At 62.8% G+C, this 26,707-nt stretch overlaps 1 protein-coding gene across 2 annotated transcripts in view; it reads right to left on the bottom strand.

Moving 5' to 3' along the window:
* Positions 1-4,262: 4,262 nt before the first annotated feature.
* Positions 4,263-26,707, bottom strand: part of TSNARE1 (t-SNARE domain containing 1) — a 144,814-nt gene continuing 122,369 nt past the window's right edge. For both annotated transcript variants that reach the window (XM_032415702.1, XM_032415701.1), the window contains exons 13-14: positions 18,435-18,541; positions 4,263-4,353 (exon numbers count right to left, since the gene is read on the bottom strand). In XM_032415702.1, coding sequence (XP_032271593.1) covers positions 18,446-18,541 — 96 coding nt within the window. In that variant the 3' untranslated portion in view covers positions 4,263-4,353; positions 18,435-18,445. The remainder of the gene's footprint in view (positions 4,354-18,434; positions 18,542-26,707) is intronic.

Below are 26,707 nucleotides of genomic sequence, written 5' to 3' on the forward strand. Positions count from 1 at the left end.
TAGATGAGGAGTGGGATGGATGGATGGATGGCAGGTGGATGGGTGGGGGGCGCAGGGACGGATGGGGTACAGATAGATGGATGGAGAGTAGGATGGATGGATGGCGGGTGGGTGGGTGGTTGGGTGGGTGAGTAGACAGGCAGATGGATGGACAGATGCTTGAACAGATAAAAGAGACTGATGGATGTTTTCTGAGCTATTGAGGGCAAGTGGCCACTTCTCCTCTGTAAGAACTTCTGCGCCCCAGACTCTAGAGCCTTTCTTAGCTTCCAACCAAGAAACCCTTTTCAAAGCCAAAAAAAGCAAAGCAATGCCTGACGCTCTCGGGCCCCGCTGGTCTCCCCATCACCTGCTGCAGCCAGCCGTGAGCATGGCAGAGGCCCAGCGGGAACCACAGCACATCAGGAGCCCGTGCCAGCCTGCGGGAAGTGTGTGCACTGGAGCTCCTTCTCCCGCTGTCGGAGCACGGGGAGGTGGTGCCCCCAACCGTACCCCCTCCACCCCAGGCCTGCCCCTGTCCGTGCCCAAGGGAGGACTCTTCCCACTGACGGTCGTGACGCTGGTTCTGCTGCCATGGGGCCAAGACGGCCACATGTCCGGTGCCACCGAGGGCATGTGATCGTGGCCAGGGACTGGCCCTGACCACCAAGGGCAAGGTGAGGGTGGAGGGAGCCTAGAGCCAGTCCCGGTGCAGGGTGTGTTCGAGTGGTCACCAGTGGAGGACGCCCACACCCTGAGACCCTCAGAATGAAGGCTGGAGTCACACCATGGAGGAAGAACTTCCAGCCGGCCGAGACTGAAATGAAGGGGAGTTGGGGCAGGTTGTATGGTCCCAAAATGGTCACCTTGCCCCTCCCATCAGACCTGGACAATCGCAGGAGCGCTGTGGAGGGGATGCCGCACGATTTCGGAGGCGGGGTCTCAGAGAAGGATGCGGTTTCTGCCCTCCTCTCCCTCGGGGCGCTCCCACGGACGCTTGCCCAGGATGGCTGCCATGCCGTGAGGAAGCCCGGACCATGGGAGGAGCCCCCGTGAGGGTGTCCCACGACGGTCAGCACCGACCAGCAGGCATGCGACTGAGCCAGGCTTCGGGGGACCCAGCCCAGGCCCCACGGGGCCTGTCCACCGGCAGATTCGGTCCCTGTTTGACTCAGGCAGGCGGGGGATGCTTGGCACCTGGCCATGAGCGTTGTAATAGGTACTGACTGTTTCCCTTCCTCCTGAGCCCCTCCCCATGCTCCCCCAGCACCCACGGCCCCGTGAGCCCCTCCCCGTGCCCCCCAGCACCCACGGCCCCGTGGGCCCCTCCCCGTGTCCCCCAGCACCCACGGCCCCGTGGGCCCCTCCCCGTGCCCCCCAGCACCCACGGCCCCGTGAGCCCCACTCTGTGCCCCCCAGCACCCCATGGCCCATAAGGGGCTAGTTGGCTCTCAGCCCACGAACCACAGTGTGGTGGTGGCCTGGCCTCAGCACTAGGGAACACCCTGATCACCTGCCAAGGAGCACATCCCCCGCGGGAGAGGCCGGCACTCTTGCTCTCCGGTGTCAGTTTGTTTGCTTGTTGGCCTGAGTTGTATCCGAAGTGGAAAGGGTAGTGGGATTGTGTATCTTTCACCATATGCAGCCTGAGCTGAAGGGACCCCTCCCCTGAGGCCCCTCAGAGGCTGGCTCAGCTGGGGCCCAAAGCGCCCGGGGCCAGCCACTGGGCAGAGGGTCCCCACGGCAGGGCCCTCATGGGCTCCCGAGGCGAGGAGGGTGCCAGGCCCAGCCAGGTGGGACGGAGTCTGAGCCGGGCACTCCACACCCAGCAGGCCTGCCTCGCACCCCCTGCCACGGAGCCGCTAACTGCCCCACTTCATGGAGGAGCCAGAGGCCCCGAGGGGAAGGAGCCGCGAGTGGGCAGGATGAGGACCAAGGGGCGACCGGGGCGGCCAGGGGCGTGTGGGCTGATGAGAAATGGGAGAGGGACAGCTGGGGGGCTCTTGAGATATGATCCCAACACCTGGGGTCCGTCGGCTATGTGCTGAAGCCGCGTACTCTCCCAGCCCCAGCCCCATGCTCCCCCCTCCGAGGGAAGTGCGACAATCCCACCCACCACAGGGCTCCCATAGATCGTGTGGGCCTGGGAACGAGATGGGTTCTAGTCCTAGCTCTGCTGAGACCTTCCCTCTGGGGGCCTTCCAGGGGAGGAGGGACGGGCGGGTTTAGGAGGCGCATCTGCGGGCGGCCTTGCTCTGCTCCAGGCCCTGGCTCCAGGCTCCTCCAGGCTCCTGGCTCTGCCCGCATGGCCAGCCCTGCTCTTGGCCTCCGCAGCTCCAGACGGTGGGGGCTGAAGGTCACTCCGACACCTCGCTCTTGAGTGGGGAGGCTCCGAGTCCAGTCGGCTGGTGGCAGCAGCGGCCTCCATCAGCACCGTCCCAGGTGCCCTCTTCCCGGCCCCGTGCTGCCCTCGGCCCGCCCGCCTGCACTCCTCACCTCAGAACACCTGCTCCCGCCAGGGCACCCAGAAGTGCTGACCGAGCTGCAGGGGGAGCCTGGGACCCTGGTACCCCACCGGAGCGCTGGCCCGCCCTCCACCCCCATTCTCCAAGGTCAGGCAGCCAAGAGGGAGGCCCAGCCTGTCTCCTCCCAGCAGCCAGGCTCACTCCCCACCTCCCTGCAAGCAAGCCTGCTCTCACCCGTGAAGCTGGAGCCAAACCCCCGCCCAGCAACCTCAGCTTGCAGCCCCTGAGGGGGTGCCGCCCCCCACTTGCGTTTCCTAGCTGGGACCAGGATCTGCTGGTCCCTCCAGCCCCAAACCCGGGCTTTCCCCGCCCCCAGGGCCCAGCCAGCAGCTGTGGGCCTGGGGGCTGAGACGCAGGCGCCTTGCGGCTGCCCCAAAAACCAAGCGCCTCACACCTGGAGCTGGAGGTGGCAAACTCAATTTGCTCCTGACACCTCCGCCGGACTCCCCCCGCCCAGCAGCCGGGGGCCACTGCGGCAAGGGGGAGGAGGCGGCCGCAGTGCTGCCTTGGGGGGCTCTGTCCACTCCCCCCGTCCCCACCACCGCCGCCCACACTGCAGTGGTGTTTCTCAGCCCCTGGAGGAGGAAGAGCTGAGAAATGCAGAGCTTCACAGAATCTTTAAAAACCCCCGAAGCGGTCTTTGGAACAAAGTGGCCTGGATCCAGAAGGCTTCGGACCCTCCTCCCAGAGGACTGGGGTTAGGGGAGGGGCGGGGAGGGGTGGGCCCTCTGCTCCAGCCCACCTGAGCAGGCAGGGGCGTCCTGCAGGCCTTTCTAGAATGCCCCTCCCAGGCGAGCTCACCCTCCCTGGGCATCTGGGGGCAGCCACACCCCGTGGGGTCCTACAGGGGCCTGGAAGGGTGCTGCTCCCCCAGTGCTGTGCCCTGGGGGCCTCGGCCTGGCCCCCCCGCCCGCCTGGCACCCACTCCCCACAGTGAGAGGAGCTGCCTCTTGCCCTCTCCCGCCCACAGGGGCCAGGCCACGGCCCTCCTATGTAGGGGTGCCGCCCCCACTCCCTGACCCCATCTCCATGCCCCATCCCTCAGCTGGGTGCCAGGAGACCCAGAAGCTTCTATCTCCCGGAGCAACGGGGGCCTCAGAGCTGCATCCAACCCCGCCCCCCAGCCACTGTTTCCAGAGTGGGGACACAGAGGTCCTGGGAGGGCTTGTGCTGGGTCCTCAGGGAGGAAGGCCCAGGGCCTGCTGTGGTGGGAGGGCGAGGCTCCAACTGGGGGAGCCCCTCGGGAGGGGCAGCACCGGAGAGAGAGGCCCTGAACCACCCCATCCGTGTTTCACACCCATGTCACCACGCCACCTCGCACACACACTCATGCATGCATGCACACTCACACACACTCATACTCATGACACACATGCACACACACTCATGACATGCAAGCACACTCACACACAGTCATGCATGTACCCCACACACACTCATGACACGCATGCACACTCGCACACACTCATGACATGCATGCACACTCGCACACTCATGACACGCATGCACACTCACTCATGACATACATGCACCCCACATTCACACTCATGACATGCATGCACCCCCACACTCACACTCATGACACGCATGCACACACACACTCACACACACCCCTGCCATGGTCTCTCCCACCCACTACAGCTCAGGCTCCATCTCCAGGGGTCCTAGAGCAGGAAAGATGCCTCCCACCCGACGGACGGAGACCAGCGCTGTGGCCAGCGAAGTGGGGAGTTTATTAGGGCAGGCCCAGCCAGAGGTCGGTGTGGCGGTGGCGGGGTCAGCACACCGGTGGGAGGCAGGCCGGTGGGAAACTCTCCTGGGTCCACGCAGGCCAGGTGGCGGCATCAACCTGCAGAACAACAGACTCCATCAGCCCCAGCTGGGCGCGCAGGGAGGAGGCGTGGCTGCGGCAGGGGGGGAGCGGGCGGCTCTGGCTCCCACCTGGCTCTCTCCACCATGCCCCCCTTCCTTGGGGAGCTGACGCTGTCCCACAAAGTCGGAGTGGGGCCCTGCCTTGCTACCCTCTCCACCTGCCAGCTTCAGGTTTGCCCGGGAGGTGGGCCCGGATGACAGGTCTCCCGCTCACAGAGGAGAAAACAAGTCCCAAGAGACCAGCGGCTGCACGGGAAGGTGCCAACGTGGGCTCTCCTGGCCCTGGTCGGGCTGCCCTCCCTCCCTGCCCTCTGTCCTTGCCTGGCCCGTCCTCGCCCCCAGTCCTGCCTGAGTCCCCCACATTGCTGCTCTTCGTGGGGCACAAAGGGGAGGAGGGAGGACACCCCACAGGACTCAGTGACAATCCCATCTCCCTGCCCATTTCTTCAGGGCCGCCGCCGGGCCAGGGAGGGGGCCTGGAGCCCCCAGGCCCTCGGCACAGTCTCCCCGGATGATGAGCTCCGTAACACAGGAAGGCCACCAGGACGTGGACAGCATGGAGCGTTAGGTGGGCTTCTGCTCGGCCGCCGCAGACAGTGACCCTAGCCGCCTGCCTGGGTCCCAGCATCAGGCTAAACACAGCCTTTCCGGGATTCTCTCGTGAAATACCAGCTCCACGCCCCTCTGCGGGACTCCTAAGGGCTGGGGAGGCCAGGCCAGGGTCTGGAGGGTCCAGAGGCGCCAGGCCTCGGAAGGACTGGCTGACAGCACAGAGATTTCGGGGAGGACGGATGAGAGTCCTGGCAAGCAGGTGTGAGTCTGGTCCACCGGCCCCTTCCCAGCTGCCCCCTCCCCAAGCGGCCTGCTGGGCGTGGCTAAGTTCCGGCCAGACCACAGGAGCCAAAGCAGAGAGGCTCCCCCCACCTAAGCCCCCGTCCCATGAGGACCCCGGTGGGCTCCACTCTCAGCACGTCCACGATCCGCTCCTGGCCACGCCCCACTGGGCACGACCTCCTCCTGCCCCCTGTGCCGTTTCTCCTCAGCTCCTCTGAGGTGGTCCCCTCCCCAGCAGAGCCGCTCAGGGGCCTTCCTGGCCGCTTTCTGGCTGAGGTCCTTGGGACCTGCGGCCCCCAGCTTGTGCCCCAGCCCACAGACTGGGCTCTCTGCTGGGGCTCTGCCTCTGGTCGCCCCCCTCATGCTGTTCACATGCTGTTCCTTCTATCTGGAATGCTTTTCCCTGGGATACAGGTCAGCTCTTCAAACGTCACCCTCTCCATGAGGGTCCCTGAGCACCCTGCTGAAAATCACAACCAGCCCCACCCACAGCCCCGAGGCCAGGACGCACACAGGCCCTGCTCCCTTGCACGGCCCACGCCCAGCTGGAGGAACAGGGTGGGGGGTCCGCAGGTGCTGCGGTGAAGGCGCACACAGGGCCTGGGGCTGCCGCCACCAGGACAAAGGGCCACGGCCCCTCCATGGTGGTCACTGGCCAGGCCCCTGCAGAGGACTTCCTCCTGGACACCACCTGGGTAGGTGGAGGTCACCAGGGCACTGTGGCCTCTCTCCCCTGTCCTCCCACCAGCATCCCTGCCCCAGCCTGGGCTCCAGGGCCCAGCAGCAGACGGGAGGCCCCAGAGGGGAATGCAGCCCCCTTCCAGGCGCCTCTGTCTGTTGTCCTCTCACCTGCTGGGGGAAATCATTCCCATGCCCACGGGGGACCCCCAGTCCCTGAGAGGGCAAGGGCAGGCCTGAGGGGAGCAGCGATCCTGTGCCTCTGGAGGGGAACTCGGGCACGCTGCCCCATGCCCACCGAAGGCCTGCCTGTAAGCCCACCGGGGCCCCTCTCTGAGGCTGCACCACCCCCGAGACCTGCTCTCCTCCCAGCCCCGGCCTCACTGGCCCCACCTGGCATCCCCCCCACCCGAGCCCTGCCACAAGAGGCCCCCAACAGGCAGGCCCCATCCCGAGAGCCAGGTGCAGGCCACGCCCTCCAGAGCTGGGTTTTCTCGATGGTAAACTGAGGAACACCCAGGAGGCACCCCTCAAGCTGGCTTTGTGGCTCACAGCCCTTCTGGAGGTCTGGGTGGCAGGCGTCGGCTGGGACACGCGGGGCAGCCGGTCCTGGAGTCCTGTGCAGAGCTAGCCCGGCTTTCCGCCTGCCTCTGGGGGTGGGGGCATCTGCAGCTGAGTGGCCTCGTGCAGGGCAGGGGTCTCAGGGAGGGCAAGTAGGGGGACCCACCCCCTCCCCAGCTCTTGTAGGCCCCTGGGTGCATCCAGACCCAGCCTCCTGGTCCCCAGGGCAGCGTGTCCCCAGCCCCACCCCCTAGTGGCTGACCAGGGGCAGGGACAGTGGGTGGCAGGGTCCAAGCATCTCTCTGGCCCTCCCATCCTCTGACAACCAGACCTCTGCCATTGTCCTCCCGCCCCCTCTGCCCTTGGGCACTGAGCCCAGCCCCTCTCTCAACCACACCCCCTCGCACTGGGCACCTCCCTGCCCACCCGTGAGGCCCACACTGGCCTCCCCAGCAGAGGGTAACCAGAGGGCAGAGGCCGCTCTTCCCAGTTCCCATGAGATGCCTTCAATCCCCGGGCCTGTGGATGGATGGAAGATGCCTGAGGGGTATGCACCCCAATCCCCATCTGCCCTGGGCTAGCGAGGACTCAGGAGTTCGGGGTCACCCGAGGTTGCTCTGCAAGGTGGGGGCCAGCACTGTCCTGCAGGCTGCCCCTCTTCTTCCTCCCCTGGGGGCAGTGGGGAGCCTCCCCCATCCCCAAATGCTTCCTGTGCAGAGCCAGGCCACTCCCCAGCCCTCACCCCCGACAGCGGGAGTCCCCCCTCCCCTGGCCTCAAGCATTCAGGAGGGGAGGCGCTGGAAAGTCTGCAGGAAAAGGGAATGTGTGTTTTGCCCCCAGGGCCTGTGGAACCAGGGGCTGGACTCCCAGGCCCAGCTCCTGACTCAGCCGGGCCCCCTGGCTGTGGTCCCATAGATCTGCCGTACGGTGGTCTCTGCCGGGGCACAGAACGCACGCAGGGCCACAGCCCCCTTGCCCTGCCTGCCGGTGCTGGCCCCTGGGTTCTGACCTGTAGGCCCCCACCTCCGCTACAGGCCCGGGCGAGGCCCAGGGTCAGTGCCCCTGAGCCCAGGGAGTACAACAGACAGCGCTTGCCTGCATTTTCTGAGCAAAACTGAGCACCTGGCACACACCAGGGGTCCCACCTGAATTGTCTCATTTGTCCCTAAGAAGAGCCCTGTGGGGTGGGGACCCAGCCTTTGGTGGGGGGGAGCTGGGACCCAGCTCACCCCAAGCTCTGACCTGCTTGGATGCTCCGGGGGAAGAGGAAGTGGGAGGGGAGGGGGTTAGGCTCAGAAAGACCCCCACCCCTACCACGCCTCTTCCCTGCACCTCATCCCTGTTCCCTGGCCTCCCAGCTCAAGCCTTGGGCTCCTGTCAAAACCCAGCCCAGCTGGACGGGCATCTGACTTCTCAAGCTGCCCGGCACCTGGGACACCAGCTGCCAGGAGAGCCCCAGGAGGGGGCGGGCGGCCCCACGGTGTCCGCAGGCAAAACACCGGACGCCAGCTTCAATCTCAGAAGCAGGGAAGGACCGTTTCAGTGTAAGACTCCCAAATACCGCATGGGACATGCTCACACTAGATCATTCGTTCTTTGTTGGAAATTCACCATTACCGGGGCTCTGTTTTCATTTTGCTAAGTCTGGCATCTGCGGCAGGGGTGTCCACGGGCTGGGCTCTGCCTGGCGCCTCTCGGCACCCACGGCTGTTCTGCAACCCCCACCGCACACACAGGACCAGGGCGCTGTCACTGAGCCCCAGGAACGCAGAGCCTGGCCCCAGCACAGGCTGTACCCGCCCCACGCAGGCCAGGCTGGGGACGACCCCACTCTGTGCCTGCCCCTCAACTCGCCCTGCCCTAGGCACACGGCACCTCCTCTTCCAGCCAGACCCCCCGCCTCAGTCCCAGTCTCTCCGCAGGGCTGCAGTCACGGGGCCAGCACATCCACACAGCCCACCCCGGCCATGGCCATGCCAGGCTCCGAACTGCCCCACTGCCTCGCTGACACTGGACTGAGACGAGGCCCTTAACCTGCATTCACCACCCCCTAAAATGTGACCCTGGCCTGCCTACCTTCTCCACCATTATCCACTTTTTGTTGCAGCCAAACATAATTTTCATGGCCTATGCTTTCTCATCTCTTAAAAGGAGGATCAGGTTCAGGATCAGCTTTATCATGTGACCAGGATCAGGGCTCACTGTGATCAGGATCAGGGCTCAAGGTGTGACCAGTATCAGGACTCAGAGTGTGACCAGGGTCAGGACTCAGAGCGTCACCAGGATCAGGGCCCAGCGTGTGACCAGGGTCAGGGCTCAGAGTGTGACCAGGGTCAGGACTCAGAGTGTGACTATCAGGGCTCAGTGTGAGACCGGGATCAGGGCTCAGCACGTGACTGGGGATCAGGGCTCAGTGTGTGACCAAGGTCAGGGTTCAGCATGTGACCAGGTCATACTCAGTGTCCACCCTGGGGCACTGTCTTTGACTGACTGGGGTCAGTCCCCCCATTAGCATCCCTGGCTGCATGGAGGTGACTGAGAGGCTTCTTGGAGCACAGGTGCCACACAGACCCTGGGATCCTGAGGGGGACTGTCCCCACCTCTCAGATTGCTCTCAATGTCCTTCAGATGCGTCATTTTCTCATCCGCTAACCACTCCTCCAAATGGTGCTGGCTACCCTCCCACGATGATGGGGACCCCCGCTGCCAGGGAGATGGAAGCCGGATCCCACAGGCACCTACTCCTGTTGATGTGCCTGATGCCAGCCTCGTGGGCCTGCTGGCCTCCTGACAGAGTGACCAGGGCCCGGCAACACCTCCCAGGGCTGGCACGCCGTCACCCTCCCGGACTGAGGCTGGTGCAGGTCAGTCCTGCCCTGGCGAAGGGTCTGGGGGCCTGGCAGGGGGACACACAGGCCCATATGTATTCTGCTGGTGACACTCTCTGAATAGCTTATTAGAAATTAATATTTAATTCTCTTCTGTGGATTTAGCTTAATTATTCAATTTATTATTGCAATTACTGAGAAGCACCCAGAAGCAAAACTGCTTGCTTTGAGTGGGGAGACAGCTGAAGGGGAGGGCCTTGCCACGTGCACCTGATTTGGCGGACTTTGCCCCAGGGGGTTCCTCCTGGGTCCCACTCCAGGGTCCTTCTCTTCAGAAAATGCTCCTTTCTCTGTCAGCATTGGCTGAGGATGCTCCCTTCCACGTGTCCTCCCTTTGGCAGGCAGAACCCCTGCTTCTAAAGAGGCCCTGAAGGTCGAACCCCATCTCCTTCTGCTTCGTTCTGGAGGCCACAGCCTAGAGAAGTCAGATGAGGAAGAGGGGGAGGAGGAGAGTCGTCAGGCCCTCCCCACGTCCTCACAGCCTTGCTCTAAAGGAGGGACTGTCCTGTTGACAGAGCTGACACCCACGCTCGGCAAAGTTCAGTGGCTGGAAACAGCAGGGCTGGGACTCAAGCGGTCCCACCATCACAGACAAGGTCTGCCCTCGAGCGGCGTGTCCTCATGTCCTAGCAGGGGCAGGAGGCTCGCACTTCCCCAGTGAAGCCCCAGGGCTCTTCCCTCACGCCTCTTCTGTCACGTGTTCCCTGAAGAAGAGCGAGAGTCCTGGGGTGGGCAAGCCCATGCGTCCTGCCCCTGGTGAGTAAGGGCCACTGTGATGCCGGCGTGGCGGGGAAGCCTGACCCTGAACCCTCCCCAAGACCGAGGTGGGCTTGGGGGTCAGGCCTGGCTCGAACCTTCTTCCTGCCCGGGATGAGCCTCTGCCCTCAGAGCCTCAGCCAACATCCATCATGGCAAGGCCCCGGCTCCCGTCCTCCTGGTCACTGAGGGCCCGGTGCCCTGGTATAGTCCATAGGCTGCTGTGTGTTCGTAGAGACTGTGGTCACTGCGAGGACCGTGTGGCCCACTTGGATGGGCACGGGCCCAGAGCCGGGAGTCGTAGGCACCAAATCTGAGGCCAATGGGAGCTGGGGGATGGAGGGAAGTGGAGCAGAGAGATGGCAGGGGCAGGGGCTGCTCCAGGGACAGGGATGACCCTCTCTCCAGGAGCGGGGCCAGAGTGGCCCGCAGGCCTCATGCATCCCTCCCTGTGACAGGGACAAAGGCCTGGAGGCTCAAATGTGGGGGATGTTATCCAGGCCTGGGTGTCAGGGATCAGCAGGAGAACTCAAACCTCTGCTTCTGGAGGGATCCATGGTGCGGGCAGCCCAGAGCCAGTCTGGGGACACTTTGCAGGAGAAGGGTAGGGTCATCTATACAGAGAAGAAGGACGAAGACCAAGACCAAGACCGGGCGGGGGAGGGAGGAAACACACGAACTCTGTGCACCAGCTGCCACACCAAGGGCACCCATGGCCTCACTGCACCCCAGCAAGGTCTTAGCGTCCCGAGCCCACGGAGGAAACGGGGACTCCATGCACGACCTACCCAAGGCCACAAGGAGGGTTTCGGGCAGGTCCTTTGACTCCAGCCCCGCCCACCAGCCCAGTCCCGTCCACCAGCACCAGCTCCGCCCACCAGCTCCGCCACGCCCACCAGCCCAGCTCCGCCCACAATCCCCGCCCCGCCCACCAGCCCCAGCTCCGCCCACAAATCCCGCCCCGCCCACCAGCCCCAGCTCCGCCCACAACCCCCGCCCCGCCCACCAGCCCAGTCCCGTCCACCAGCACCGGCTTGCCCACAATCCCCGCCCCCACCCACCAGCTCCGCCCCGCCCACCCGCCCCAGCGCCCTCTTGCCCTGCAGCTGCCCACCGGCAGTGGGGCCCCAGCTGTGTGCCACCGTCCGGCCGCCCTGCCCAGTCCCACCCAGGCATCACAGGGCTGGGACGGGTAAGATGCGACACCCGCTCTCCATGCTGGCTGGCAAACTCCATCATGTCCATCAACACCGCCTGCACGACTCACACACATGCTGCCTTCTGTGCTGGCCACCAGCATTTTCATGCTTTTATTTTTTCCACCTTTTTCCTGGCAGAGAGCCATTTCCAATGGCTGGCTCAGTGCTGCCCTTCTCATGGGGCCATCTGCCCAGCCGCTGAGGCAGTGCAAGCAAAGGGTGGGGCAACCCCATGCAGAGGAAGGGGGTCTGGAACCTGGTTATGGCTCCCTCAGGCCCACTAGGAAAGGACTGCTCCAGACAAGTGCCCCAGGAAGCCTCCAGGCTCTCGGCCCCTTCGCCTGCCCCTCCTCTCCTACTCAAGACCCTACACACTCCCACCCCAGCCAGTCTTGCCCCAGGGCTCCACCCACCATGCCTCCACACCTTTGCCTGGGCTGTGCCCTGGGCCTGCAGTACCCTCCTCCTTGTCCGACAGAGGAGCCTATACCCACCTCTCAACACTCGGCTTTCAAGAGCCACCTCCTCCAGGAAGCCCTCCGGGCAGAGCTGCCCCTCTAACAGCTTCCACTCTGCTCCTGGCCGTTCAGCACCTCAAGGGCCTCCCTCTCCCCGAGGCTGTGAGCTGCTCAGGGCGGTGCTGGATCTGATTGCACCTGCAGCTGGCTGACAGGGAGGGGCTGGGGTATTTGCTCAATCACATGGACACATCACCGACCTCTAGCCGGATCGGAGCTGGGCCCATGGGACAGGCAGCAGGGAGGACAAGATACAGCCCTGCTGGCTGGAGGGCCACATGGGAACGTCGGCATGAAAAGGCCAGCTGTGTCTCATCTCCATCAGCCAGAGCAGGTGCGTGGTAACAGGAACACAACTGTGGTAGTGCTCATGGGGACAGCGAAACAGCCAGCATCATCGAGAGCAGCCCCCCCACCCCGGCCAGGTGCCCAGCAGGAGCTCTGGAGGCAGGACCTGGGCCCCAGAGGACAGACTTCCCTAAGTCAACCCCTAAGGAGCCCCGGACCCAAAGAAGGCTCCAGCATCCCAGGCCTGCGCCGACCTTGGCAGACATGCTCGCAGGCTAGAGCGGGGAAGCAGGGCTGCCCAAAGTCACCAGATCCCAGGGGAGGGACCCTCAAGCCTTTGACCGGCTCCCCCAAACTTTGCCACCGTGAATGACGGCGCCCCGATAATGGGCCCCCCTGACCCATCCGGAGCCACCTGGAACACGTGCAGACCTGGCTCTGGCTCCATGGCATCAGGGCGCAGGGGTTTCCCTCACAGCCCCAGCTGCAGAGGGATTACCCCCCATGGTGCCCACTTCTTCCGTCTGCCTGTCAGTTTATCCATCTGAAAAATGGGGACACATGCACATCTCCTTCACAGGGCTGTGGAGAAGATGCAGTGAGGTGACCCCAGGCAAGGCTCCTACCCAGCGCCTGACGGGCGGGGGACACACATGGAGACACCCCCTCCCAGGGTGACACACTCAGGTCCCTTATTCCGGTTACAGCCTGTGGGAGGGGGGGCGGGCAGTCAACAGTCTTTCCTGACCACACACAGACACACACACGTGCACACGCAGACACATGCACAGAGACACACCTACAGACACGCAGAGACACACGTGAAAAAGCACATGGGTGTGCACTGCAGAGAAGCGTGCATGCAACCCCCCACCCGGGCTTCCCAAATGGAAATCAATGCCTTCAGCTCGATACTTCACGGTTTTCAGAAAACATTAAAAACATGGTTTGCTATAAGCCTCCATTTAGCCCCTTACGTTTTTTGTGTGCATGAAAAATACTTCATTGATTGTTGCCTAGATACTGTAATCTTCTATCTCTTGGAGCCCAGCCTGTGACTCCAGCAGGAGCCTGGGACCCAGGACAGGCACCCACTAGCGCTCCAGGGGCCTCCGCCCTTCCCCTTCCCACACCTGTTTCGTATCCTGCGCATGGCCTGGTGACCGCAGATGGCTCACATCCCACAGGGACCCACGAACAGTCCACAGCGACCCAAGTCCGACATGGAAAGTGGTCCTGGGCCCAGACACTGAGGTCATGAGCGCTCAGGAGGATGGTGGGGAGGGGACACCCCCAGATCCCAAGGACTCCCCTGCTTCTACAAGGTTCCTCGGCCAGGACCTGGACAGCGGTGAGTAGGCAGACAGTGGCCTGTCTGCCTACTATTGCATGCCAACTGCAACCCAGGAACGAGGGGCACTGGGCTCACCTGCAGCCTGGGCCCTCTGCCCCCAGGAGTCCCAGCTAAGCTGCAGGGGAGGAGCTCTGTGTCCATCTCCAGACACCTCAGTGCTGGAGACCCAGAATTACCCCAAGTTCCTCTTCTGGGCCCCTCATGCTGAGTTGACCCCAACCTTCATCTACAGGGAGAGGTCTCCTCACCAAATGACCAGGCCTGCACATGCTTTCGCAAAGAGCTGCACTTTCCTAGGTGGGGAAGGGGCTCCTACAGAGGTCAGGGTTGAGGCTGGGGTGGGCGTAAGCAGGGTGGGTGAGCTGGCTTGTCCCACCCTATCGTTCCATGTGCCAGCCAGGGTTCAGGAAACCCAATCCTGACCACAGACTGAATACACACTGCTCACACTCCGAGCACTGACCCTGGTCACACTCTGAGCCCTGACCTTGGTCACATACTGAGCCCTGATCCTGGTCACACACTGAGCCCTGATCCTGGTCACACTCTGAGCCCTGACCCTCGTCACACACTGAGCCCTGATCCTGGTCACACTCTCAGCCTTGATCCCGATCACACACTGAGCCTTGATCCCAGTCACACCCTGAACCCTGATCCCAGTCACACTCTGATCTGTGATCCTGGTCACACACTGAGCCCTCATCCTGGTCACACTCAGCCCTGACCCTGGTCACACTCTCAGCCCTGATCCCGGTCACACACTGAGCCCTGATCCCAGTCACACCCTGAACCCTGATCCCAGTCACACTCTGATCCGTGATCCTGGTCACACACTGAGCCCTCATCCTGGTCACACTCTCAGCCCTGATCCTGGTCACACACTGAGCCCTGACCCTGGTCACACTCTCAGCCCTGATCCCGGTCACACTCTGAACCCTGATCCCGGTCACACCCTGAGTCCTGATCCCAGTCACACCCTGAACCCTGAGCCTGGTCACAGTCTGAGCCCTGAGCCCGGTCACACTCTGAACCCTGATCCCAGTCACACCCTGAGCCCTGAGCCCGGTCACACCCTGAGTCCTGAGCCCGGTCACACTCTGAGCCCTGATCCCGGTCACACCCTGAACCCTGAGCCCGGTCACACTCTGAGCCCTGATCCCGGTCACACCCTGAACCCTGATCTTGGTCACACCCTGAGCCCTGACCCTGGTCACACCCTGAGCCCTGACCCTGGTCACACTCGAGCCCTGAGCCCGGCCACACTCTGAACCCTGAGCCCGGTCACACTTGAGCCCTGATCCCGGTCACACTATGAACCCTGATCTGGTCACACTATGAGCCCTGAGCCCAGCCACACTCTGAACTCTGATCCCGGTCACACTGAACCCTGATCCTGGTCACACACTGAACCCTGATCCCGGTCACACCCTGAGCCCTGATCCCGGTCACACCCTGAGCCCTGATCCCGGTCACACTCTGAACCCTGATCCTGGGCACATACTGAGCCCTGACCCTGGTCACACCCTGAGCCCTGATCCTGGTCACACCCTGAGCCCTGATCCCGGTCACATTATGGGCCCTGACTCAGTCCCAGACTAGCCTTCACACTTGCTGTAAACTGAGTCCAGGAACCCTGTGGGGAGTGAGGCTGGCCACATGCACTTTGGAGAGTCCCCGCACTGGTCTTCTTGGAGGCACCTGCTTGGTGGCAGCAGCTCTCCACCTGAGCGAGCACCCCAGCCTGACCAGGGGGGAGGCAGACTCGCCAGCCCTCTGTAAATGGGGAATAGCCTAGCCCATGGGGGTGGTCACAGCCATGGGAGCAGGCAAGGGTGAACGGGGGATGACCCAGACGGCGGGTGTGACATGGGGCGCTCCTTTGTCCACTCAGAGCTACCAGAGGGCATGTCTCACCCTACACCCAGAAATGAGCACGTGCATGGGCTGTTGGGCTGTCGGGCTTCTTCCAAGTCAGGGAACAGGGAGCCGAGCTCCTCCCTCAGAGGCTGCTTTTCTCTGCGGAAATAATCCCCCTGCATTTGAATCAAGCCTTTTCCTTCCTCAAAGTGCTGTTTATATTTAGTTGCCTTTGTCCTCAGAGCAGCTCCAGGGAGAGGGAAAGAGGGCAGCCACCCCAGCCCCATTTCTCTGGGGCCTGAGCGAGGGCAGCCCCCCCACAAGACCCTGCCCCCCGCAAGATCCTGCCCCCTGGGCCGACTGCCGGCAGACAGCGTCTGGGCTGCTGGGCCTCTCTTCTGGCCTGGCTGGCGTGCCAGAGATGATGTGTTCCTGCGTGGCCCCAGACCCCTGACCCACAACCTCCCTTAGCTTCCTCTCGCTCGGGGAAGGGCTTCAGGGCGCAGAGCCGCTGGGTGGCCTTGACTGCTCCCCAACCTGGAAGGGGAGGGAGGAGGAAATCTGAAGGAGGAGAGAGGGTATGCTGGAGGAATTAGAGCCCCAGGCCCCAGGGGAGGAACAAGGGGAGGGTCCAGCCATTACAGCCCCTCCCCTCTCTCCAGATCACTGGGGATCCATCTGCTGGGCGCCCAAACTGACCTTCTTCCTAGGCCCATCTGTGTTGCCCCTGCAGACCCACCTCCCATGCAGACGTGGATCATGGCTTCAAGACATCAAGATGCTCCCAGGCCCCCTGCCAGGCCTCTTCCATCCCTAAATCTGACCTCAGCATGGGAAGCGCCCAGAATGTGTGTGACCGAGGGCAAGCCCTAAGCATGGGCCAGTCTCCCCTGCAGAATGGGGCCACAGTGCTGATGGCGCCCATCCCACCAGCCGAGACACGGACACCCCATGTAACATGCCTGCCTCGGGTGCCTTGCAAGTGTAGCTCTGTCCTGGGGCTGGGGTCAACATGACCACAAATGGAGTGACTTAAAACAACAGGAAAGACTCTCCCATAGTGTGGAGGCCAGAGTCTGAAATCCAGGTGTCAGCAGGGCCCCACTCCCTCTCCAGGGGCAGATGCTCCCTGCTCCCCCCAGGCCCCCATACCCAGGGTGCCCTCTGGCCCCTCCCACTGAGTCCCTCCTCCGGTGGAGAGGCACCAGCTGTGGACCCTAGCAGGAGGGGGTGGGGGACAGGCTCATGCTCCTGAGCCCCAGCTGGGGACCACCTGGGTCGGGGGGCAGGAAGCAATGACTCCCCAAGTGCCCCGGAGGATGATAGTCCGTCCCCATCAGGGCAGCCACAGGGGCCGGGCAGGGAGGCTGCCTGGGGCTCCCCCTGACCTCACCTGGAGAGCAGGCCCCGCCCACAGTCCCAGAACCCAAGAAGCTCCAAGCACCAGGAGTTCTCTCTGCAGGTCCAAAACTTTAACAGCAAACCTGCACCGACCCCAGTGAAGCCAGGCCACTTGGGGCTTCCATGTGTCCCGCTTACTATGAACAGCAGACCTTCTGGGGGAGTGCAGTGGAGATGCCAAGTAGGAGGATATCAGGGGCGGTTGGCTCACGGTGTGTTCCCAGGGAAAGCCAAGACCTTCTGAGCCCTCCTGTCCCCAGGGTTCAGCCAGGTTGGGACCTGTCCACCTGGGGGTGCTGGGAGGACCAGTCAAGGTGATGGATATGCAGTGTGCACACATAGCTGGTCGACCACAAACACGTCTCCCTTCCCCACTCCCCGCTCCCTCTGATGCTCTGTGCAGACCAGGAGCCGGCTCCTTGTTCTCCTGGTGACATCCCAGCCCAGCCTTAGGGACAGTGGACCCAATGAGAAGCTACCCACCAAGGACAGGCCTCGGGACGGCCAGGGCTCCCCGCCTCCCACTTTGCATCCCAGCCTTGTTGGGGTGGCTCTTGATGAGAGAGCAGGCACTTAAAGTCTGGATGCAGGAGCCTGAGGGCCCTGGACCGAGGTGACTGTCCACGGAGCTTCCTGCAGCCCCCGCTCATCTGCTGCCCGCCACAGACGCTGTCACAAGCTGTGGGGGGGGGGGACCGTGCATGACAGTGACTGGGGGGACACCGGGGGGCAGCTGTGGAGCTCAGCGGGGCCTGCCTGCCCCTCCCTGAGCCCCTCCCCCAGCCCCCACAGTGTCCCAGTGCTGGGCTCAGGTGCTGGACCCCAGGGTGTCCAGAGGACACATAGGCCCCTTCCTGCCACAGCCCTCACACGTGCACCCCCTCCTGCAGCCAGAAGCATCCTTGTGTAGCCCCTGCAGCGCTCTGGATGTGGAAGCCAGCCTCCGGGGGCCCCGTGGCCATTCCTCCTTGGACTCATGCCCTGTGAGATGGCCCTTTACGCCATTGCAGCTGGCCCAGAGAGACGCTGCATAGTGACCAGGTGTGGCAGCTGCCTGGCTCTAGGGGACCCGTCGCCCTGCGGGCCTCACGTGGGGGGAGCCACATTCGAGCTGGATCCTCCTGCCCCCGTCGGGCCCTCGGGTAGTGCGGCCCCAGCCCACATCTATCTGCACCCTCACAAGAGATGCTGAGCAGACCTACCAGCTAAGCCCCTTCTGAATTCCTGACTCTCAGAAACTGCGGGGTAATAAATGTTGATTGCTGTTTTCAGCCACTAAGTTTCAGGCCCCTTTGTTGCACAGCGTAGAGACCCCAGATGCCCACCCCGCATGCCTCTGTAGGTGCTTCCCATGCTCTGGGTCAGTCCCCGTCCACCCCAGCTCCCGCCCAGCACCCGGCCCGGGAGGGGCCCAGCACCTACTCTGCCCGTCCAACAACCCCACCAATGGCCTGGCTCCCCGCCTTGGACCCCGGCACCTGCCGGCTGCACCGCCCAACACGTGAACGGCCGGTCAGGACCTGTCGGAAGTCAGCGCCTGCAGGAAGGGGAGCTTCGAGTTGGCCTGCCCTCGGCTGGGGGCTCCAGGAAGACGGCCCCCACCTGCCACGTGCCCTGCTGGGCCGCCAGGGCTGACCCTGTGCTTGACACAGCAGACCACGTAGGGACAGACAGATGAGCAGAAGGGTGGAGGGACAGATGGTGCGGGCAGTTGGGGCACTCACCGTTGGCGGCATTACTTTCGGATAGAGGTGGCGGTGATGAGGGTGATGACCAGCAGGACGGTGACTCCAGCCGACAGGAAGTAGCACTTGATCTTGCGTCTCTGGAGCTGAGAGAGAGAGACAGAACAGTTGTCATGGTGACCGGAATCCCAGCCTCCCATCCTGGGGGCACATGGTGCCTGCTGGCTTGGGGCTGTGGGCCCAGGCAGAACCCGTCCCTTGCCAGGGGCTCTGCGCTGAGCTGACACGTGTGCTCATTCGACAGCTGCTCTGGGCTGGCCCTGACCCCCCAAGGGCAGGAGGCAGGAGAGCCAGCAGGACTGCCTCAGCTGCAGAGGTAGTCAGGCCTGGGTGTGATGCCCAGGTGCCCCCCTTTAGCACCTTGGATTCTTCTGTAAGCACAGGATGATGCCACTGACTTCAGGGCCACATTTGAAAGCCTTACTTAAGATGATGCATGAAAAGTACACAGCCTGGGGTCCAGCAAATACCAGACCCATGGTCCTCTCCAGATAGTCTTCTTCTTGTTCCATATAGTGTTGTTATTATTATTTTTTAGTACTATTTATTTATTTTAGAGAGCGCGAGCGAGAGAAACAGAGAGCGCGCTAGTGGGGGGAAGGGAGAGGGAGAGAATCTCAAGCACACTCCCCACCAAGCACAGAGCCCAATGCAGGGGCTCGATCCCATGACCCTGAGATCATGACCTGAGCCAAAATCAAGAGTCAAACACTCAACCAACTGAACCACCCAAGCACCCCTGGTTGTGGTTATTAGTAATTTAACAAGTTCTGGGCCCCACCATCAAAGACCTCATGTAGAGGAAGACACACAGATCTGTGCTGGGATTCATGGGTGGGTGGGGATTGGGAGGCTTCTGGAAGAAAGGATGCTTCATCTGGGTCCTGGAGGGGGGGCGGGGCGGGGACTCCCCAGGCAGGTCAGGAGGTGGGAGGCAGGGGACCAAGGGAGAACCTAGGATAAAATGCGAGCTTAAAATAATCTGGTCAGTCACCAAGTGGCCAGAGAGGGGTGGGGGTAGGGAAGCAGGGGAGACAGACAGGATGGGATGCGCATGGTACAGGGGTTTGAGCAGCACCCCACGGTCAGCACAGAAGACAGTGAGGAGTTTTAAGCAGGGAGAGAGTGTAGTGAAGAGGCCACTTGGAAAGCAAATGGGGGGTTGGTAGGAAAGGGGAGAAGAAACAGGGAGACTGATCAGGAAGAAGGCCGATCAATGGACAGGCAGGAGTCTGGAGCAGAAAAGGGGGGATCAGAGGCGACAGAGGCAAGGCCAGGAGAGGAATCCTCAGAACCTGCTTGTGGCTGAATATGCAATGGAAGTGAAATAGGGAAGTCAAGGATGAGTTCCCCAGGTTGCCCATCTGGGCCATAAGGTGGATGTTAGGGCTATCCATTCTTTTATCCACCCATTATTCCACCTATCTATCCATCTACCCATCCATCCACCCATCCATCCAACCATCTATCCATCCACCCATCCATTCATCCATCCTTCCATCCATCCATCCTTCCATCCATCCACCCATTCATCCATCCTTCCATCCAGCCATCCATCTACCCAACTCTATCCACCCACCCACCCAGCCACCCACCCGCCCATTCTTCCATCCATCCAGCCATCCATCTACCCAACTTTCCATCCATCCACCCATCCTTCCATCCATCCACCCATCTATCCTTCCATCCATCCATCCATCCATCCATCCATCCATCCATCCATCTACCCAACTCTCCACCCACAGACCCACTCACCCATCCATCCATCCATCCATCCACCCACCCAGCTTTCCATCCACACGCACATACACCCATCCACCCATCCTCTGTCCATCTACTTTCTCAAAGTCATTACAGGGGGTGGGGCAGAGTGAGGCACAGAAACTCAGCCATGAGAAGCGGAAGGGATTGGTGGGGAAAGGGGGGGAGTCAGGGAGCTTCCTGAAGTAGGTGGGACTGAACTTGGGCTTTGGTGGGGGGGGTGTCCACAATGACTTTTTGAGTGAAGATCCAGTCCCACTGGAGGGTGGCATGGGGGATCTGCTGGGCGTTGGATGGGTGTTCAGCTCACTCAAGCTGCCTCAGTGTCATTCCACTTTGGAAGGGACCCACACACCAGCCTGAACATCAGCCACCATCTGAACAGCCCTGCTTCCAGGCTCAGGTCTCCCTGCCCCCAGCTGTAGTCATGGGTCACAGGCCAGCTGGCCCAGAGTGAATGAGAAACAGACCTCCAATTGCTCACAGCTGGGAGTGGGAGGGCAGCAGAAACCCACAACCCTCCTAGCAGGGAGAAGGCATGGGAGCCAAGGAGCAGTTCAGCACCCAGGACAGCACCTGGGTCCTGGTGCCTGAGCCGAGGACCCAGGTGTCTGTCCTTGGTGCAGACACAGAAGCACTGACCTCATCAGCAGGACGGCCGCCCTTTCCTGAGCCTTCGCTCACGCTACCCTCACCCAGAGCTGCGGGGCGGGTCCTGTCAAGACCGTGGTCTGCAGAGGGCTCAGAGAGGGGAAGTAACCTGCCCAAAGCCACCAGCTTGTGAGCTGTGGGGTCAGAATTCGACCCTGACGCCCAGCGACACAGCCAGCTCTTAACCACCCCATGCCCCCCACAGAAGGGCTGACATCACAGATGTGCTCTGAGGTAGGTCTGACCCTCTGCACACATCCAGTCCCCTAAAGGAAGCTTATGCATGGAATCAGTTACACGCTTCGTCACAAGCCACCTGCATGGATCTGGTGCCTCTGAGGGAGGTCACGGGCTGTACGGACCACAGCAGCTTGGGTCCAGCAGGTCGCACATCACAGCCCGACTGCATGACCTGGGGCATGTCGCTGGCCTCCCTGAGGCTCTGGGGCCTGGCCATCCCATCTGTGCGGCCCAGGCATAGCCCAGCCAAGGGGACACTGCACTGGTCTTGTGTTCACCATCTGACAGAGTAGTGTCCATGCTTCCCCTGCCTGGGCTCAGATCAGCCTTCCTGGATGGTAGCCAAATGCCCCCTTGGATGCGATCTGAGCTCAGGCCTGTCCCTCCACATCTACCCTCTATCCCTCCACCTCATACAGGAGGGGAGGAGAGGCAGGCAAGCTGGGAGCCCCAGGAGCAGCAGCAGGGACCAGGCTGGAGTGGAGAATGATCCCAAGAGAGCAGGAGAGATCACCTGGAGAGGAATGGGGGAGACAAACCGGCACTCAGCCTCCACCAAGCCTGCCCCTCTCTACCCCAGCGGCAAACCACCACTGGGTCTCTCCACTGACTTCAAGAGCAAGAGGTGGGTGGGCCGCCAGATGCGCAGGCGAGGACATATGGTGGAAGCGGAGGCAGCCCTTTGATGGGGAGCTCTGTGGATCCAGCCCCTGGTCCCCTCCTGGCACAAGGCAGGGCCCCACCCCCAGCCATCTCTGCTCCAGCCCCCCAGCACCTGCTGCCTCCCCAGCAGGGAGGGAGCCACATGCAGAGACTCCAGCTCCTGCCGGTGGCCGGGGGCCAACTGTCCAGGAGAAGCAGACCTCACTCAGTTCAGCATCCAGCAGCAGGACGAGAGGCAGAGGGCGGGACAAGGGTCACCTGAGGGGCTGACCTCTCGGCTCCCCAGAGACCTTCTGGTAAAGCATGGACAGACTTCCTTAAGGAGGCGAGACGGTTTCCCCATTGAGCATCACTGCCTCTGAGAAGGGAGAGGGACCTGCAAAGGCCACACAAAGCACTAAGAGCAATGGAATGGGGCCATTTTGAAAGGCAGGAGGTCCCCAGGACCCAGGCAGGGGCTGCTGGGTGCGTGGATGGTTGGGGCCTCAGAACAGCCCCCCACAACCCACACTGGGGAGGCGTCCTCGTCCACATCAAGCCCTCATGACCCACACGGTGGGCACCGCCCTTTCCCAGTGGTCAGACGGATGCCAACAGGGAGGCCACAGCACCGACCTGGGAAATGTGGTGGCATGGGCTGAACTGTGTCCCCAAATTCATACGCTGAGGTCCTGGCCCCCAACACCCCAGGACAGGGCCTTTACGGAGGTGCTGGTGTTGGTGAGCTCATACGGGTGGGTGCTAATCCACCATGACTGGTGTCCTGAGAAGACGGGAAATGTGGACGCAGGTATGCAGGGAGAAGGCCGTGTGGACATGGGGACGGCTGTCTGTCCACTAGCCAAGGAGAGGAACAGGTGCTCCCTTGCGGCCCTCAGAAAGAGCCAGCCCTGCCAGCGCCTTGACCTTGGGCTTCTGGCCTCCAGACGGTGGGACAGTAAACAGTGGTGACTGCGGCCGCCCCGTCTGTGGTGATTAACAGATCCCGGCCCGGGTCCATCTCCTTGCTGACCCTGGAGAGTGGCCTCCTGATGGAGAGCTCAGGGGTTGAGCTGATTCTCGGCCTCGTCCAGCCCAGCCCTGGGCACCCTTTGCCAGAGCATAGCTGTCCCGTCCGCCTCCACCCAGCCTGCCCCAAAGCCCGCACTGCCCTGGACGTCTGCGGGCCCTGCACCTGCTCTCCCAGGGTCTGGGTCAGGATGACGAGGCCCAAAAGCTGCTGTCTGCAGACCTGTGAGGGGGGGCTGCTCAGTTGTGGCTGTCACACCCCACGATGGGGGCAGTGGCTTCTCCAAGGCCTCCAGGACCAGAGGTGCTGAGGCCCCGCAGCAAGGGGCCACAGGTCACTCTCTGGGAATGAGGCTGGAGTCCCCCAGCCCTCTACCCAGGTCCCGTTCCCATGCGGCTGTCACGAGACCTCCAATGGCCGGGTTCCCAAGACAGAATAGCCCCGTCCTGATGGCTGCCCGCCTCGGTCCTGCCAGGGATGGTGCTGGGCACTACACGGGCGCTGACCACGACCCTCAAGACAGCCCGTTTCAGACATGCAAACACCGAGGCTGCGCAATAGCAGCTGCCCTCCCAGCCCCGGTGTGCGTTGGGACAAAGCTGCCCAGGGACCAGGCAGGAAGGAAAGGGCAGGGACCCCAGCCCCACCTCCCACCCAGGTAGGGTTTCCGGCCTGCCTCGACCTGGCTCTCCGACGCTCTGGGTGCTCTGGGGACGGCAGCCCCTCCAAAGAGCCGCTGCGATTAATCACTCTTAGATGACAACCACGCATGGAACGAGCTGATGGGGCTGACGGCAGGGGACCAATTAACAAGAATTACGCTCTGGACTGGGGCCCAGTTAGTGTCAGTTGTGCAGGTCAGCCGCCTCCTGGGCAGTGACCGCCGAAGTAATCCGCTGGCTGGGGAAGAGCTGCCCCTCTCCGTCCCAGTCCCACTGGCTTCCGGCTGCTCCGAGCGGCCACGGCCCCTCCCAGGCCTGCTGGGCTCTCCAGTCGGTTACAGTTTCCGTCTGGGAAGGGGGCTTGCTCAGCACGTGCTCCTCCTTCTGCCCAGTGTGCCCTCCACTCAGAGAACTCCCGCTCGCTCTCCAAACCCCAGCTCCGGCACTGCCGCCGCCTCCAGGAAGCCTGCCCCCAGCCCATGCTTCCTTCTGCCCAAAAGCTGCTGCTGTTGCTGCCAGCTCAGCCCCTCCCTTCCACTAGGACACTGGGGGCCCCCGCTGCCCCGAGCCGGGCAAGGCTTCCTGGAAACGAGAGGACCAAGGGGAGGGAAGCAGCGGTGCCCACCGTGGGTCCTGCCACCACCCTCAGGCCGCCACAGGCTCTGTGTCCACCCTGGAGAAGGACGGCTGCCGGGCCATCGGGCCAGGCGGCACGCACGCAGGTGCCCCCCCTCTGTCTGCTCCCCCTTCCACTAAAAGGAGGGTAGAGGGTGTACCCCCAGCACAGGGCGTGTGAGGCGGCCGGCCGCAGGTGGGGCAGGTGGGCCTGGCTGAGCGGAGTGGAGGGGTGGCCGCAGGGCCCCCAGAGGTGCTGGCCGGGTGAGAGGGAGGCCCTGGCTCCTCCCAGCCCCAGAGGCGGGATAAGGCTCCCACCCCCACCCCTGCATTCTCTGGGACTCCAGGCCCCACGGAGGGGGCCGAAGCTGGAGTCAGAGCAGGGGCAGGGGGCCAGCAGCAGGGCGCCCCACAGCAGGCCCAGAACCTGGGAGAGCTCTCTTCCAAGACGGACAGGCCGGCCCCGGGGAGACACCACGCACCCCCTGCCGCTGGGGGCACCAGGGAAGGTCACACGGGCTCACCCTTGGGGATGCCCCCAACACGTGCATACCCCCTTCCAAGCAGCATTGTAGCGCCCAGCCTTCGATACAGCACAATGCGGGGACCCCACACAGTGGGTAGCACCTTCGTCACAAAGGACAGAAAACAAAGTGAACAAAAAGAAATTCAAAGAACCAGTCGGTGCAGCAACAGAAGGAAACTCATGACAACTAACACTATCCTCAGAGACAAAGATGCCCCCGGGGCAGTCTGGAGGGGGAAGGCCTGGGCAGCGGAGGGCAGCCAGGGAGGCAGGTCCCCCAGGCCCTCCAGGCCGCGTCCCCAAGCCCTCAGGCCCCGCCCCGAGGCCTCCAGGCCCCGCCCAAGCCCCGCCCCGAGGCCTCAGGCCCCGCCCCCAAGGCCTCAGGCCCCGCCCCCTGCACCTGGCTGCCGCACACAAGGCTGGTGCTGGCCCAGGCGCTGGCGGAGCAGCCGCACCAGGACAGGAGCCATGTCCCAGAGCCCCGCCTGAGCGTGCCATCCGCCCAGGACCAGCCAGGTGGGAGTGTGGGGCGTGCGGGCCCAGGGTGGCACGGGCGGGAAGGCTGGGACAGGCCTGCTGCTCTGCCCACTTCCCAGCTGCCCGGCCAGCACCAGGAGCAGGGCCTGGGGGCCAGAAAGGTCATGGCTCCGGCGGCCCGCAGTGCACGCGGCACATTCTGGCTCGCTCGCCCAGACACCCACTGAGGGACTGAGGGACTCGCCCACGGAGCTGCCACTGTGTGGCATCGGGCCTCCCTCCTGGGCCCGGGCACCAGGGCCTACGCCTCCTCTCCCTCCCGGGGACAGGGCCTGGGTGGAGCCCTAGCTTGCTGGCTCTTCACTCCATGCCTGCCACTCGAAGCTCGGGCAGTCACCCCCCTTCTGAGCCTAGTGTCCTCATGTGACAGTTGGCCCAGCATGGCTTCTCTGAAGGTGGATACCCGCCTGGGCCCAGACAGCGCATTTCTCTGCACACCGTCCCCTCGGCCGCGAGCTGCAGGGCCGGGAGTCCCAGGCCAGCAGCGGCTGCATACAGCGGGCGCTCACCGAAGCCGGAGCCTCCTCGGGGGCCAGGGCAGCTGGAGGCCTCTGTGTGCCTGACCCGAGGCGTGCCCTCACCCGCTGGGCTCTGCTGTCCCATGTTATGGCGGTCCAGAAGGGCTCGGGGGGGCCTGGAACCCCGTCTCCAGCAGCCAGGGACTCATCGGGGAGAAGTGAGCAAAGGGAAAGGAGGGAGGGGTTGGCAGGGGTGAGGAGGTGACGGGCATTTGGGCATCAGGTGCTGGCTTCGGACTCGGTGGGCCCAAGGGCAGCCCCCGCCCCCATACAGGGACCCCTGCTGGCACACAGGGCCTTGGGCACTGGTCCTGGTCCCGCGAGGATGCCCAGGGGTTCTGGCCAGGGGGCTGGGTGGGCACCTGCATGCGGGACTCCTGCCAGCCTCCGTGCCCCCTGCCACGCATCTCTGTGCCCTCTCTCAGCCGGATCTCGGTCCCTCTGCCCCTTCAGCCCCTTCCCTCTGACCCACCGGCACCCTCATTCTGCACCCCCCACCCAAGGCTGCCCAGCCCCCACCCCACTCCTCAGAAGCCGCTTCCCATGCAAATGTATTCAGAATACATGACATTTCAGAAACATCTATTTGTATATATTTAGACTCCATTTCAAAAGAATTATTCAAAATCGGAGCCATTTGGATAGATGGGTGTGGAACGGATTGTTTCTTAAGTGTTCACGTTAAAAATACCATGTTTTCTAAGTGGATCACAAATGCTGTAATTATTGAAATGGGCACATTCTGCTGGGGGAAAATTACAGAATCATGACTTGATTTACGGATTCTGTGTCCTGAGGACAGGGCTTGAGGGCACCTGCCCCAGGACGGGGCTCCGAGGCCGGGGGCGGGGCTCCGGGGCAACCACCCAGAGACAGGGCATGCGGAGTCACTGAGAGCTGGTGGCTTTGACAGCTGCCCCACTGAGACCCCCGAGCACCTGCACACCTGCCTCTCCCAGCCTCATGCAAGGCCTCACCAGACTGCCTCCTCTTCCCTAAATATGGCCCCCAGCCCTGGCCCCGGGGCCTTTGCACATGCTACTCCTGCTGTCTGAACCATCCTAGTCCCC

This window comes from Phoca vitulina, unplaced genomic scaffold (assembly GCF_004348235.1).
Source record: "Phoca vitulina isolate PV1807 unplaced genomic scaffold, GSC_HSeal_1.0 scaffold18, whole genome shotgun sequence".
Classification (NCBI taxonomy): Eukaryota; Metazoa; Chordata; class Mammalia; order Carnivora; family Phocidae; genus Phoca; species Phoca vitulina.